This window comes from Macaca nemestrina, chromosome 2, assembly GCF_043159975.1.
Source record: "Macaca nemestrina isolate mMacNem1 chromosome 2, mMacNem.hap1, whole genome shotgun sequence".
Classification (NCBI taxonomy): Eukaryota; Metazoa; Chordata; class Mammalia; order Primates; family Cercopithecidae; genus Macaca; species Macaca nemestrina.
Genome location: NC_092126.1, coordinates 153,740,588 through 153,756,876, shown reverse-complemented (window position 1 = coordinate 153,756,876; position 16,289 = coordinate 153,740,588). Strand labels below are relative to the sequence as shown.

At 51.8% G+C, this 16,289-nt stretch overlaps 1 protein-coding gene across 1 annotated transcript in view; it reads right to left on the bottom strand.

The window, feature by feature from the left end:
- Positions 1-16,289, bottom strand: part of LOC105477759 (FYVE, RhoGEF and PH domain-containing protein 5) — a 124,680-nt gene that overhangs the window by 9,932 nt on the left and 98,459 nt on the right. Inside the window, exons 12-18 of the mRNA XM_011734481.3 lie at positions 14,219-14,287; positions 7,639-7,722; positions 6,150-6,229; positions 3,275-3,374; positions 2,742-2,879; positions 2,115-2,244; positions 1,163-1,293 (exon numbers count right to left, since the gene is read on the bottom strand). Coding sequence (XP_011732783.2) covers positions 1,163-1,293; positions 2,115-2,244; positions 2,742-2,879; positions 3,275-3,374; positions 6,150-6,229; positions 7,639-7,722; positions 14,219-14,287 — 732 coding nt within the window. The remainder of the gene's footprint in view (positions 1-1,162; positions 1,294-2,114; positions 2,245-2,741; positions 2,880-3,274; positions 3,375-6,149; positions 6,230-7,638; positions 7,723-14,218; positions 14,288-16,289) is intronic.

Sequence of the window (16,289 nt, the reverse complement as noted above, 5' to 3'; positions counted from 1 at the left end):
AAAGAAGATATATGAATGTACATCTGTATTATGTATGTGCATGAAAATTTCTAGAAGGATCCATAAGAAACTTGATGGCGGTGGGACTATGGGAGGCTGGGAAGGATGAGAGACTCACTTTTCATCATATGTGCTGTTTTGTACTTTTTTGGGAAAAATGTTTAACCATGTATGTGTTCCTTTTTTTTTGAGACAGTCTCGCTTTGTCTCCAGGCTGGTGTGCAGCAGCGCCATCTCAGCTCACTGCAACCTTCGCCGCCCAGAGATTCAAGCGATTCTCCTGCCTCAGCCTCCCGAGTAGCTGGGACTATAGGCGCGTGACACCACGCCCGACTAATTTTTGTATTTTTAGTAGAGATGGGTTTTCACCGTGTTAGCCAGGATGGTCTCGATCTCCTGACCTCGTGATCTGCCCACCTTGGCCTCCCCAAGTGCTGGGATTACAGGCGTGAGCCACCGCGCCCTGCGTGTTATTTCCAAGATTTTTAATTTGCAAAAGGAACAAGTTAATGGATAAAACTGTACCTATTTAAATTTTCCATTCCCTAACACTTTTTTAAACCCTTGCTACCCACTACTTGATATTAATGGACTAACTTGGAAGCAGCTGATCACACTTGTGGACCCCTTGTGTATTCACAGGCATACATTGGTCTGTGGTTGTGATTGGAAATACAGACATACAATCTGGTCCTATTTGCGGGATACAATTGAGTTTAGCCAATTCTGAAGTTTCCTGTGGAGCCCATGGCCTCCAGGGACGTCAATGCCTGAGCTGGGTTGGGACCCCTAGGATGAGGGGACAGTGCAGCTCAGAGGCCTGACATGGAAGGACCAACCCAGGAATTTGGCTCCTTTAGACTGAAGAGTCCCTGTGATCTGTGCAGTCTCCTTGAGTACTACATCTAGGCTATGGGGCAGGAGAAAAAGGAGAGAAAAGAAAGAGAAGGAGGGGAGAGGTAGAGAGAAGGATGGGAAAGAGGTCTCTCAGCACCATCACTGTCAAGTCAGTCCTCGTAGCTGGGATGCTTCCATTAGGAATGCTCTGTCCCGAAGACACTGGTCAGGCTGGGACAGGGCAGGGTCTGACCCCGTCTACCCAGGAGGACCATGAACCTTCCAAATCCCCTACTTCCCGCTTGGGTAGCCCTGCCTACTTTACCTCTGTCAGGGCTGAAGGGACTTTCTTCTGCTTCTTGAAGGTCGAGGGGTTAATGCTCTGGAAGACGGATGAAAAGGCACTGCCCGAGAAGCGGGGTGCAGACAGTGGGAAGCTCATGCTCACAGGCCGCTCTGTAACCGAAAGAAGCCGTGGGGAAGGGAGGTGAGAGGCGTGCCTGTGGCTTGTCTTTGGAACGCTGATTCCTGTAAAATCCCTCTAGGAATGTGAGCCATGGGGGTTAAGTGGGATCTGAAAGTCAAGCACTCTCCCTCCTGCAGGAACAGACAAAGGCTATGGGGGATGGGGAGGGGATGCTTTTCCAGGGCGCTGGACAGCCCTTCACCTCCAGGCCTCCAGGTAGCAGGGACTGGGCTGTCTTCTCTGATGACCTCAGTCTAGCCCCATGGAGTGGAGGCAAGGGAAAGACTTTAGTTTTAGGCCCAAGATACACCTGCTCTCCTTCCTGGGAACTTCACCCTGCTAGGGCAAGGCCTGTCGCTTCAGCACTGACCAGGTCTCTCAAGGGCCGGCTCAGCTTCCCAAGGCTCCTGTGTGGAACAGCCTCGCCCCTCTCCGACCCCAGCTCCTTCGCTACCAGGCTCATATAGTCCTTAGTCCCAGAAAGGTGCCACAGGACACAGGCCCATAGGACACTTGAGAGGGCCTCTGTGGTAAAGGACACAGGAGTTCCCTGCCTCTGTCCCCTTACAGACACACTGACTCCTAAGCTTAGCTACAGAGCTCTTCTTCTGGGGACACCGATCAGTTTTGCACATCTTGGGAAATGGTGCCCTGGTGTGAGCTCGAACCTCTATTTCCTCCCTCCATGGAGTGAACAACTCCCTCCAGGGAAAGCGGTTTCCAGCATGAACCATGGACCACAGAGAAGCCACTGGAGCCTGGGGAGAAGCCACCAGGCCACTTGGAAGAAGGCAAGTGGTCCCCAGGTTACCTCTCATCAGGCCTGGGACAGTCCTGCCCCGCTTCTTCAGCTCCCCGAAGCAGCCGTCGCAGACCTTGGCCATCCTGTCCTTCAGGTACTTCAGCGGGTACTTGTTCCGTGAACAGTTCCGGCACACGATCTGCAGGCCCAGGTGGGAAGATTCTCACCCCTCTCAGTGCGTGCAAAGGAGACCTGCATCCCTCCCCTCCACTCCCTCTGCTAATCTACCCACAACTGCCCTTAGGGAGCCCCAGGTTCTGATCATGGAGCTGTGTGTGGCCTCTACTTTTCCAGCAAGGCTTCATCTTGTTTCTGAGCCAGCGCCTATCTGCTTTTCTGATGAACCTATGCCCTTAACCACTACACGATACTTTTTTCTCCAAGCACAATAGCCACGTATGCTATGGTTTTCTGTTGAACACATGGTGGTGTGGAAGGGGCCTGGGACTTGGAGCTCTGGTCTGACGACCTATGAAATGGGAATTAGCAATCTGTACCTCTCGGGTTGGTGTGAACACACCTCACTCTGGGGCTTGCAGTAGCTGCTGGATATCCCTGAGCCCCCGGCTGGGCAGGGACATGCCCTTCCCCCACCCCACCCCCATGCACACACTCACCCCAGATGGAGCAACTCACCTTGCCACAGGCATGACAGTGATGACGTCGCAGGGTGAGGGAGAAGTCGCAGCCGCAGTTCATGCACATCATGACGTGTGTGACAGGCACCAGGGTCGGGGGCCTCTCCCCAAGGCTAACCCCCAGCCTCTCTCGTATCTGCAGCAACATAATTGGCTGAGTAATGTGGAACGTGGCCAGGAGACCAGCCAGATGCATAGCCCAGTGAGCCCTGCCCTGCTTCTCTGTACAGGGTGTGTGCATGTGTGGGTGAGTGGGTCTGATGCTGAAGGCCTCTCCTGCACCCTCCAGGATGCTCACCCTTGGTTGGGAAACAGCCAGACTGTGAGAACGGGATTGGGGGTGCCGGGCTCCTAAGTTGCACGGAGGCCGCCCCTGACTAGGGTGGGAGCATGGCAGGGGGGTGGGGGGAGCCAGTGCTCCAAGGACAGGAGCTACACCTCCATCTGGGTGTGAGTGGTGACAGCAGTGCCCGCCAAGGGAACCCCAGGTCTCTGAGGCTAGTGGCCCATGGGCCTTGCCCACCTACTCACCTCCACGCTATGGTGGAATGCAGCCAGAGCCTGGGCCTTGTAGTCCTCAGGGAGGGCTCTGCTCAGACAGCCATACCACTCGTCCCTCTCTGCACAGGAGCTGTGGGCATGGGCTGGAGTGAGCAAAGGCAAGGGCAGCTCTGCCTCCCACCCTCCATCTCAGCATGGATGAGGTCCTCACTCAGATGCCCCATCCTCCTCCCTTGAGCCTACACCTCTCACACTGCCCAGAACCACCACCAAAGAACAGATCACCTGCCACACTAGGTTTACTAGCAGACCACCAGTCCATTAGCTGTCCTTGGACCTGTTTCTTCCTATATTGGAATAGCAACAATATTCCCCTAACTCCCAGGGCTGCTGTGGAGATGAAGGGAGATGTGGGACGTGGAACCACATTGTTAACATTGTGCAAAAGCAAGAGTCATTAGGAAGGCCCAGAGGGTCCCATACTTTAGGAGAAACGGGCTGGCAGGGGACAGAGGGCTGGGTACCTGTGGAGGACAAGGGGTAGGTGGGAGCTGGCAAAGGTAAACATCTCTGTCTCCCACCTTCCTCATCTCCCCACATAGCTTCCCAAACAGTCATCCAACAGGCACTTGCCAAGTCCCTGCTCTGCACCAGGGAGCGCTTCTTGAGGGGCAAGAGCTACGCCTGGGCTGTGTGCCAGGTAGCTGGGTGGAGTTCTCAGTGTCCACTAGATGTCGCACCTACACCACAGGTAAGTGTGCAGCCTGCCCCAGAAAGCAAGCATAAGGGCCGGCTGGCCTGGGCGGGAGCAGCGCTGCAGGGCAGTGGCTGAGTCAGCACTGTGGGCAGCAAGACACCATGTCTCTAAAAGGTGATGAATGGGTCCTGCTGTCCCCTGGGAGCTTCAAGTGTGAAGGGTCTGGACTAGCAGGAAGGTGACTGGCATACTAAAGGCCACTGTCCTCGCCCTGGGAGATGGGCAGCCCCACCTGAAGGCCCACGTGTGGATCGTCACCACCTTCATGTCATGGCCAGACTAACAGAAACTATATGCTGGCAGCCTCCTGCCCTTGATTTTATCACAAGGAGAGGTGAGGCCACGACTCCCACTCAGGCATCACCTCCTCCAGGAAGCCTTTCCTCACTCCTCCAGATGGGGCAGTCCCTCCTTTGGGTTTCCAAGCCCTCTTCTACTCCCTCATGCCGTAGACTGTGATAGATAAGAGCTCTGGTCCACACAGTCGTGGGTTCAAACTCCAGTTCCACCTCACCTGGCTGTGTGACCCTTTTGCAAGCCTCGACTCCCTATGCATGGAAGGAGCCGCAAACCCCAGCTCTAAGGGTGGTGATGAGGATCACGGAGGTGCCTGAGGCCTGACAGGTGTCCAATGCCTGCTACTGTTGTCATTACCACTATTAATTGTTACAGCAGTTACTGCCCTGCATCTGAAGCAGTTTAAAACTCTCCTACCTGTAATGTGGGCTCCTGGAGAGCACAACAAGGGCTAAATCGTTTGTGTCCTCAGCCCCGGACCTGGCACTGAGGTGTAGCTAATACATGCTTAATTTTTCTTTTTTTTTTTGAGACAGGGTCTCACTGTGTTGCCCAGGCTGGTCCCAAACTCCTGGCCTCAAGTAATCCTCCAGCCTCAGCCTCCCAGAGTGATGGGATTACAGGTATGAGCCACCATGCCCCACCTAATAAATGATTTTAATGAGAAAATTCATCTATGAGAATGCATGTGCATGAGTGCATTTAGATCCCATTTCACACTCAGAACCACCCCTATGCAGGATAAACCCCCATAGGCACCGCTGCCATCCCAGGGTCATGGGCTTGCTGAGAGGAGACCCCCAAGCCCCAGAAGCCTTGCTGACCCCTGCCATGCACGTCCCTGGCTAAAGAACTGCCCTTAGCTCGAGCCATACCTGCCTGGTTTCCAAGCCCCCGAGAGCTTGAGCTTACCTTGCCCTGAGAGAAGGAAAAGGGGATACTATTTAAGGTCATGGTCTGAAGCCAGAGATGAGGATCCCAGGCAACCTGAGGGCCTGGAGAAAATGCACACCTTTCTGATAGAAAGGCCATGTCCCCCTGTGGTCTGAATGTTTGTGTCCCCCCAAATTCAAATGCAGAAATCCTCTTTCCAAAAGCGCTGATGTTGGGAGGCAGGGCCTTTGGGAGGTTATGAGGCCATAGGTGTGGAGCCCTCACGAATGAGATGAATGCCCTTATACAAGAGGTCCCAGAGAGACCCTTGCTCCTCCCACCATATGAGGTAGCACTGTCTATGTGAGAAGGCACCGTCTTTGAACCAGGAAGCAGAACCTCACCAGACACCGAATCTGCCAGTACCTTGACCTTGAACTTCCTGACCTGCAGCCTATGAGAAATTTCTGTTGTTTATAAGCCACCCAGTTTATGGTATTTTTGTTACAGTGGCCTGAATGGACTAAGACACCACAGAGACAGGGCAACATAAGTGTTGAATGCTCACTTATTATTTCTTTTCTCTCATCTTCTAGACAGGAAAGCAAAAAGGCAGGCCACTTTATGAACAGCAGCACACAATACATTTTTTACTTGCCTTAACTTTTCGGGTTGCTACAGAGACCCAATTATCCATAAAGAGCTCCACAAACACGAGACATTGCTGTTGTCGTATTTAAGCCATGGGCTCTAGAAACCCCTGAAGTTGTATATAAAATTTTATGAGTGTGTACATTTTTTGGGGGGAGAAAAGTTTTTATCAAATTCCCCAAAAGGTTAGGAAACACTGAAAAGAAAAAAAGTCCTTTGACCCAAAAGGATACCAAAATAAAAACGGCACATCCTTATCTGTTGTTCTGAAACTTCCCATGCTCACACCTCTGCCTTGTGCGCCATCCTCCCTCCACCTGCCCGTACCTCGCAGACAGCATCAGACAGGACTCGGAAGTCTCAATCTTTAGAGCGTAGGGCACTTTCTCCATCACAGGGCGGCTGACCTGGAAAACCAACAGCAGCCTCCTTCAGGGTGGGGCAGGGAGGGGCAAGCGCAGACCGGCTTCTCCTGGCAGCAGATGAACAGAGGGACCGTGTCCACCTACTGCCATTCTCTAGCCTCAGGGCATACCTTTCTGTGGTGGTAGGTGCTGTTAAAGATGCCTGGCTGCCAGCTCCATCATTCTTGGCCACTCACCCACCGCTGGGAAGGCTGCAGAGCGTCACGCTCAGGGACCAGCCTGGGCAACCCCAGGTGCACTGTCATGTTGGACAGGTACCTGCCCAGTGACCATGTCTCCCATTCCTTTTTCTAACAGTCTCCTCAATAGAGCCTTTGGTTCCAAAAGGGAACAAACCTCCATGCTGAGAAAGGTGCTTCCTCCTTCCCCTTCCCCATGGTAAAGAGCCTACAGGATCAAGAGAGATTGCACAGTGCCTCTTACAGCTCTCCTGGCCATCCCTGCCTCTGCCCTTGACAATGAGAACCACCTGCGGCTCCACTGTCCCACCTCAGTGTCGCCCTCTCTGACTTCAGCCCCCTGTTGCACCAGAATTAACTTCCTAAAACCTCCTGCTCCTCAAGGTCCCCAACAGCTCCCTAGTGTTCCCATCTTTGGGACCAAGTTACACGGAGCTAAGCCCCACACATATGGCCATATTCACAACAGTATTACAACAGCCTAAAGGTGGAAGCCGCCCAGTGTCCATCGGCAGAGGGTTGAATAAACACTATGTGGTCTATCCACACAATGGAAGGAAAATTCTGACCCATACTACAGATGACAGGGATCAACCTTGAGGACACCGTGCTAAGTGAAACAAGGATCAATACTGTGTGACCCCTCTCATTCGAGGTATCCAGAGTAGTCAAATTCATGGAGACAGAAAGTAGAACTGTGGGTACCAGGGGCTGGGAAGGAGAGGGGAATGGAGAGTTGGTGTTTAATGTGGGCAGAGTTTCAGTCTGGGGAGAGGAAAGAGTTCTGAGATGGATGGTGGTGCTGGATACACAGCAATGTAAATGTGCTTAGTGCCACAGAACTGTACATTTAAAAATGGTTACTTTAAAAATAATATGTATTTTATCACAATTAAAAAAATTACCAAACACCTGCTTGTTCCTCCAACCCAGGCCCTTCCTTATGCATTTTCCTCCTCGTAGGATGCCCCCCTCTCTTTCTTCCTGATCCGACCAAATATTCCCCACTCTAAGGGTTCAGTCCCCTCTTCCAGGAAGCCCTCCATCCCCCTCCCCTCTCCCTGGGCACAAACCTGCTGTAGCCCAATACTGTTTCCACAGGGCCTCCCTCTTCCAGCTGGTCTGGGTGCTCCTAGGAGCAAGATGCTGTCCCCTTCTCCCTTGGGGTCTCCCTGTCCCCCAACCCTGGGGTACCTTCCACCAGACATTTACCTTCATGCTGGCCACGGCCAATGTGTTCTTCAGCCGGTACTTCCCATCCTTCTGGGGATAGGTGTACAGGAGCACATCGTTCATCTGGAGAGAGGGAAACCCTGTTAGAGTCCCCTGGTCCCAGACGGCTGCGCCAGGCTTCTGTCCCCAAAGGATCCCTGAGCTCCGCTGTGCACAGGCATGTTGTATTCCTCAGTAACCCCCACAGGTGAGCAAAAACATTGTGGCCAAAATGTGAGCCCCTTCCTTGCCATTCTACTCCTGGTTCAATGCTCGAGGGGAATAAACGCATATGCCCTCAAGAAGTCATGTGTGAGAATGTTCACAGTGGCTTTATTTGTAACAGCCAAATAGTGGGGGCAATTCCAATGTCTATCTGCAGGTGAATGGATAAACTAACTGGTCTATCCATACCACAGAATACCTTACGCCGCCAATACACACCACCACATGGATGTATCTCAAAATCATGCTGAGTGAAGAAGCGAGGCACAAGAGAGTTACGCTGTTTGATGACATTTCTGTGACATTCCGGAACAGGCAGAACTAATCTAAAGAGGGATGAAAGTCAGGCCACTGGTTGATGGGGGCCCCCGGGGTTGGGAGAAATTAACTCCAAACAGGCACAGAGGAACTTTCTGGTGGTTGGAGATGTTCCACATCTCGACCCAGGTGGTGGTTACGCTGTGATATACATTTGTCAGTACCGACTAACACATATGCTTAAGGTTGATGCATTTCACTATAAAAATTAAAGCTCGATAAAGTATAGTTAAGGAAGGGTTGGGAGACACCTTGAGGAGAGGGAAGTGGTGGGCCCTGCTTGCTGCTGTACTTCCAGGTCCCTTCACAGAGTAGGTGCTCAATTAATATTTGTTGAATTAACAACTAAAGCTCTCCCAACAGCAGGGCATACAGAAAGACATATAATGAAAGTCACTTTTTCTCCTTAGGAGAGAGTATTTCTGTTTAGCTAAACAATTTCAGGTGTGAGAAGATGACATCACACTCAGGGTTGTAAATCCTGACCATGTTACGGACCAGCGTTGAGACTATGACCAAGCCCTTTCCTCAGCCAAGTCTCAGCTTCCTCTGGGAAATGGGCGACACCACCACCATTACTTATCATGGACACACAGAGAATGCCCTTTCCATATGTGACCAATATGAACCTGGGGTGAGCCCTTTTCACATGGGGCCAAATGAACCAGAATAAGCCCACTAAACATGGAGCCAACATGAACCAGGGGGAGCCCTGTACACATGGCACCAACATGAACCGGGGGAGCCCTGTACACATGGCGCCAACATCAACCAGGGGGAGCCCTGTACACATGGCACCAACATGAACCGGGGGAGCCCTGTACACATGGCGCCAACATCAACCAGGGGGAGCCCTTTCCACCTGGGAACATAAACTAGGGAAAGTCGTGTGCACGTGGCACCAATGTGAAACAAAGTGAGCCCTGTACACACGGTGCCAACATGAAACAGGGTGAGCCCCAGACATGGCACCAACATCAGTTAGGGTGAGCCCTGTACACATTGCCAACATGAACTATGGTGAGCCCTGGACATACGGCGCCAACATCAGCCAGGATGAGCCCTACACACATGGTGCCAACATGAACCAAAGTGAATGTTCTACACATGGTGCCAACATAAACCAGGGTGAGCTCTGGACACATGGCATCAACGTGAACCAGGATAAGTCCTGGACACATGGCGCCAGTGTGAACCAAGGCAAGTCCTCTACGCATGGTGCTGACATGAGCCAAGGAGAGCCCCGCAGGCATGGAGGAAAACATGAAGTAGGGGTGTGTAAGGACGGAACAAGACAATGCATGTGAAAAGTCAGAATGAATACTTCTTTTCCCCGGATAGACACAGCCTGCTGAGGGAACAGAATGAGGTTTCCCACAGCTAGCTCTTCTCGGGACTCCAAGGTTCCAGCCATGGCAATGCAGGAGACTTGGCCCACCACTGACCCCCCGCATGGGACCTCAGGAACCCCTCCCTCTCTCTGGGCCTTGCTGTGTCCCAACAGAGTTGGAGTAGGTGGGGGTTGGCGCACTTTCCTGTGAGGGCCAGGTGTTGAATGTTTCAGGCCTCTGCCTCCACCCCTCAACTCCGCTGCCGTACAAAGCAGCCACACACGACCCATGATAGAATGCATGTGGCTGTGTTCCAACAGAACTTTATCAACAAAAATTGGCATCTGGCTGGCGTTGACCTGCAGCTCTAGTTTGTGAAGCCCTGTTCTTGCCCTGCCTTCTAAGAGTGACAGGCGATATGGTGCACTGACACTGATTCTGCACCAGGGGCTGGACTAAACCCCTGACTTCACTCCCACAGTCCTCATGTACACTCCCACAGTACTAATGTGCAGGCACCATGATCATCATCCCCATTTCCCAGAGGGAGAAACTGAGGCCCAGAGAGGCCAGAGGTCATGCCTGAGGTCACAGCTAGCAGGTAGTGAAGCCAGGGGTACGGTTTGATGAGTGTCCCTCCAGTGTGTTCGGGAGGGAATGTCAGGGCTGCTCTCACAGTGAACCTGCGCACAGGTTCATGAACCTTGCCCATGAACCCTCCCAGCCTCAGAGAACTGACCTGTGTCACTCGGGAGAGCAGCCCCAGCCTCTCTGTGATGGACCCTCAAGCTCCTGCTGCCATGGCAACTGTCATGAGCACCCTAAGGTTTCCTTCACGGTTCAGGATCAGGCTGCCTCCTAATTTGCCCATGGCTCTCCTGCCTGCTTCAAAGTACATGCTTTACAGCCCCAGCTTGGAGGAAGGAGGAAGAGCCCATCATGAATGGGGAGGGGGGGCTTCCCACTGTAAGCAGCCACCAGGGGGCAGCCCCACCTGCAGCTCAGGGACCTCGGGGCCTGGTGGGACACTTTCCGCAGTCTAATAAAACTGCTGGGCACGGGCGCCCAGATGCCCCAACTCTGTTCTGCAGTTCAGATTATTTTCTGAAACTGGCACCTTTGAGGAAGAAAAATTCTTCCTAAGTGTGTTTGTTCACCATGGCACTCCCTGGCTTGAGCACCTGTCGGGCCGCCCTACTCCCATGTATGCCTCCGTTAGACAGTTATCAACACTGCTCAGTGGAAGGGCTGCACTGAGCCAGAGGAACAAGAGGACCCAGGTTCAGACTGTGCAGCTTATGGCCTAATCATGGCGGGGTAATCAGAGGGAGGCAGGCCTATCCCTGAGGGAAGGAGATGTTCTGATAAAGGGCCATGCCAGATTAGGGGAGCGAGGGGTAGAGGAAAAGCAGGGCTAGAGGAGGAGGAGGGGAAGGGGAAGCGGGGGTGGCAGCTAGGCTTCCATAGAAAGTGCTACCTGAGCTTGGCTTGAAGGGGAGGAGCTGGCACCCTTCTCAAAGAGCCTCAGGTGTGTGAGGGCCAGTGAGCCAAGACCAGGGACAGATGAAGTAGAGGATGGGGTGAGGACAGATTGGGGAAAGCCAGGCTGCTGTGTCTGTTCCTGGCATTCAAGGTCCCTGGGAGAGGCACAGAGATCAGAGGGGCGTGGCCAGAAGAGGTGGCCAGATGTAAATGGCTGAGGGGCCAAGACAGAGCTCCACCCTGTGCCATCTGCCGCCTCACTGCTTCCCTTGTTTTAAACATCAGGGAGCTGAGGCTTAGGGAGGTAATGGGATGTGCCCATGGGTCTCACACCAGTCGCTGTCAGAGCTGGGGTCTGCATCTGGTCTATCTGCCTCCCCATTGCCATCATGTATGGCCTCCCTTTTGCATCCTGAAGAGGGGGAATTCACAGGGACCCACTCCCTGCAGGGCTGTGCTGGGGCAGGGAGCTGATGAAATCTGTAGCTCTAGATAGAGAGGGAGGACCTGTGTCCCATGGAACAACTGTCAGTGGGAAGGGAGAAACTGTTGTAACTACTATCAGATAAGTGGCTTCTACCTCCCAGGCACGTAATTAAATGCCAGGAATTTAATTCTCAAAACCACCCAGTCTTTCCACTTTTCCTGGTGGGAAACTTGAGGCTCGTACATGTCTGTGAGTTGTCCAGGGGTCACAGAAGAAGTAAGTGTCCCAGGGGGCAGGATCTAACCAGCTCCGTCTGGCTCATTACCTGCCCCTACATTCAGGGATCTCTCCTCAATGGAGAGAATTTTTTTTTTTTTTTGAGACGGAGTCTCGCTCTGTCGCCCAGGCTGGAGTGCAGTGACGTGATCTCGGCTCACTGCAAGCTCCACCTCCCAGATTCATGCCATTCTCCTGCCTCAGCCTCCTGAGTAGCTGGGACTACGGGTGCCTACCACCACGCCCGGCTAATTTTTTGTATTTTTAGTAGAAGCGGGGTTTCACCATGTTAGCCAGGATGGTCTCGATCCCCTAACCTTGTGATCCGCCCACCTCTGCCTCCCAAAGTGCTGGGACTACAGGCGTGAGTCGCTGCACCTGATCTTTTTTTTTTTTTTTTTTTTGAGACGGAGTCTCACTCTGTCGCCAGGCTGGAGTGCAGTGGCGCGATCTGGGCTCAATGCAACCTCCGCCTCCCAGGTTCAAGCCATTCTCCTGCCTCAGCCTCCTGAGTAGCTGGGACTACAGGCACCCGCCACTATGCCTGGCTCATTTTTTGTATTTTTAGTAGAGATGGGGTTTCACCATGTTCGCCAGGTTGGTCTCGAACTCCAGACCTAGTGACCCACATGCCTCAGCCTCCCAAAGTGCTGTGATTACAGGCATGAGCCACCGCGCCCAGCCGAGAATTTTTAAAATTGAGACTTGTCTAACATGGAAAAAAAATGTCTTCCACCACTGGACTCCAAGACGCACAGCAGGGCAGAGGCCATGTCTACACACCAGCACAGTTCCTGGCACACACAGGAGATGGATAATAAGCTGCAGAATGAATGAATGTCACAGCAGGCAGTGAGTTTCCCAACACTAGAGGTGTTTAAACAGAGGTTAAAAACAAAACAAAACAAAACAAAACACCTAGAGAAAAGGACTCAAGCATCTGCGGGGGCTTTGAAATCCTTCTGAGAACCCAAATCTAAACCACACGCTGCTTGGCTCTCAGATCCCTCTCAAAATTCCCCCTGGGGGTCCACTCTCCTCTTGCCTGCAGCTAAATCTCACTCACTGCAGCACCGACTAGCCAGAGTGAGGGGTTCTCATGGGAGGAAAGAAACAGCTCTTAGGAGGGAGGGGAGGAAGGGAGACTCTGGACTTGGGTCACCTAGTGCCTCATGCAGAGCCTGAGGCCACCAGTCATCCGGGCCCAGCACACCCTGCCAGCACTGCAGGCTACATACTTCCTAGACAGGCTCAGGATTTCTCCACCAGCGCCACCAGCTCTCTCTGGAATTCAGCCCTCAAGTGGCCCCTCTATGGGCAGGGCCTATTTGGGGCATGGGGAAGACCCCACTCAGGAGCAGAAGGGTCTGGCTGCAGACAAAGGCTTCTTGAGGCTCACAGAGCTCCTCCAAGACACCACACTCCTCATGCCTCTATCCTTTGCTTAGGCCCTTCCCTCTCCTGAAATGCCCTTCCTTGGTGCACCTGCCAAACTTCCATCCTTCCTCCAGGGCTGACCTCGGGTAGAATTTTCTTCAGGAAACATATAAAACACTGAGCACAGCGTGCGCACCCAGCAGATATTCCATACACGGCAGCGCTGTCGTGGCTGTGGCTCCTCTTCTCTCTACCTCCGGCCCTCCTTAGTCCTCTTTGCACCCGAGATTCCCTCCATATCACGCTCATAACTCTGCATTTACAATGGGCTGTCTGCTTGCTTCTCCCTCCCATTAGACTCTGATGGCTGAGGGCAAGACCTGGGATTTTTCTTTCTTTGTTTCCAGCACCAGCACACACGAGGTGCTCAGTCAACGCCTGGAACAGAGAGTTTGTAGACTCGTACCACAGCCTGTCTCTCCCACTGCCACGGTGCTCTAACGAAGTATGAGGAAGCTGGGAGAGGCAGCCATGGCGGACAGGAACAACGAATGACAGCAGAAGTGCAGGAGCAAGAGAAAAACTGTGCCCAGCAGAGAGCTTGAAAGGAATGGCCACTTGGGGGTCTCAGGACAGGGGCACTCAACAGCCACTAAGGCCGATACAGCTACACCCTAGGCCTGCACAGTCCCTGGTATGCAAGACTCCAGCTGTCCATAAGCAAAAATGTTAAATCACGTCCTGTCTCCTGCACAGTAGAGAAAGTGCAGGACTTGGGTCACAACCCTTGGCTCCTTCCTGGGCTTCTGTCACCATCCTCCCGGGAGGCCTGGCTACAGTGACTTTCCTTTCTGGACCTTGGTTCTCTGAGCGTTAGATAAGGTGGTTGACAGATATCTACAGTGGGGATGTGGGCAACTACATCTTGCTAACATTCCACTCCAAATCATGCAAATGACAAATGAGCAGGAGGCTGTGGTGTCCAAGGGTGAAGCTCTCAGCTGTCTGGAATGATCCTCACCCCCAAATTTCTGCTGTGTTCTACTCTCCTCTCACCCTCTTCCACTTGTCCTTGAATAAGGGCCCTAGAAAACCTCACAGAACTTGACAGTTCCTGAGCTGGGCTTGGGGACCAGGCACTTACCAGAAATAGGTGCCGGGGTCGTCTGTTTTTCCCTGTTACTTTCATCAGCGTCCCTTCCTTCAGAAACTCCTGTGGGGAGAGAAGCAGAACTGGGCTGTCAGGCTGATGCCCCTGACAAGGGTGTGGGGAAGGCCCCTGGTGGAAACTTAAATCATAAAGCCTCCCAGAGAACCCGAGAGCAGCTAGCAGATAAATCCCTGCTCACAAGAGAAGTGCTGTATATGCTAGAGCAGGGCTGGGATCGTAGTCCTGAAAGACACCACCCTGAATGTCATAATCCCTGAAGTCTAAATCTCAAAAGTCTAAAATCCTTAACATCAAAAATTCCAAAAATCAGCCTGGGTGCCATGGCGTGTGTCTGTAGCCTCAGCTACTCGAAAGCATTCCTTGAGCTCAGGAGTCTAAGACCAGCCTGGGCAACTTAATAAGACCCTGTCTCAAAAAAACAAAACACTCACAAAATTCTGAAAATCACAATCACAGGAGAGCTGTATTATGTTAGGTGGAATTATTACCCTGTTGTTATCTTTGTTTGGAAATTAAGTATGATTTAAGGAGATGCGTGAGGGGGGCCAAGCTGACAAGGGGTGGACTTGTGATGGTTAATTTTTAGGCATCAACCTGACTGGATTGAGGAACACCTGGAAACCTGGCAAAGCAATTCACCATGCTCTGTATTACATTCTGCATCATTTCCAATATTGGAGGTATAAACTGTATATAGACTTTTACGGGGTTCTAATTCATTTTATGTTTTTTTTTTTTTTCAAATGTGGCTTCCTGGGCCGGGCGCGGTGGCTCAAGCCTGTAATCCCAGCACTTTGGGAGGCCGAGACGGGTGGATCACGAGGTCAGGAGATCGAGACCATCCTGGCTAATACGGTGAAACCCCGTCTCTACTAAAAAATACAAAAAACTAGCCGGGCGAGGTGGCGGGCGCCTGTAGTCCCAGCTACTCGGGAGGCTGAGGCAGGAGAATGGCGGGAACCCAGGAGGCGGAGCTTGCAGTGAGCTGAGATCCGGCCACTGCACTCCAGCCGGGGTGACAGAGCGAGACTCCGTCTCAAAAAAAAAAAAAAAAAAAAAATGTGGCTTCCTGAAAAGTGCATTATTACAACCAGATGCGGTGGCTCATGCCTGTAATCCCAGCACTTTGGCAGGCTGAGGCAGGCAGATCACGAGGTCAGGAGTTCAAGACCAGACTGGCTAATACGGTGAAACTCCATCTCTACTAAAAATACAAAAATAAGGCGGGTGTGATGGTGCGTGCCTGTAGTCCCAGCTACTCTGGAGGCTGAGGCAGAAGAATTACTTGAACCCAGGGGGCAGAGGCTGCAGTGAGTCTAGATCATGCCACTGCACTCCAGCCTGGGCAACAGAACAAGACTCTGTCTCAAAAAAAAAAAAAAAGAAAGAAAGAAAGAAAGAAAGAAAAGTGCATTATCACAATGTTGAATTTGTGTGTAAGTACTGTGTATGTACTTAAAAACACAAACTTCCTCAATGAATGGAGATACCCTTTTTGTACATTTGCATTTGTGAAAGATAACATTTCCTGAGATCTTAGCTCTGTGGGTGGCTGCATATACTGTGGTGACCCATCACAATTTTTAACTGAGCTCATCAAAAGCCTTCGGTTATTTGTTATGGTATTTCAGATGACCACAGTTATAAGGCTGGGTGCATACAATTACTAACCATAGTGACATACACTGATACATTTCCCTATTTGACCTTTCTTTTCTGAATATGGTTTGTGTGCTTATGACTGTTTCACCCATGGAACTATTGTTAGCATACAGCAGCACTTATGCTTGCAAAATTATGTATGTTCTTAGTGCCTATTTTATTGTATAAAGTGGCCTATGAAGTATTCTGTTGTGTTTTTATGTTTCTTAAATAAATTCCCGTCGGGCACGGTGACTCATGCCTGTAATCCCAGCACTTTGGGAGGCCGAGGTGAGCAGATCACCTGAGGTCGGGAGTGTGAGACCAGCCTGACCAACAAGGAGAAACCCCGTCTCTACTAAAAACACAAAATTAGCCAGGCGTGGCAGTGGCTTATGCCTGT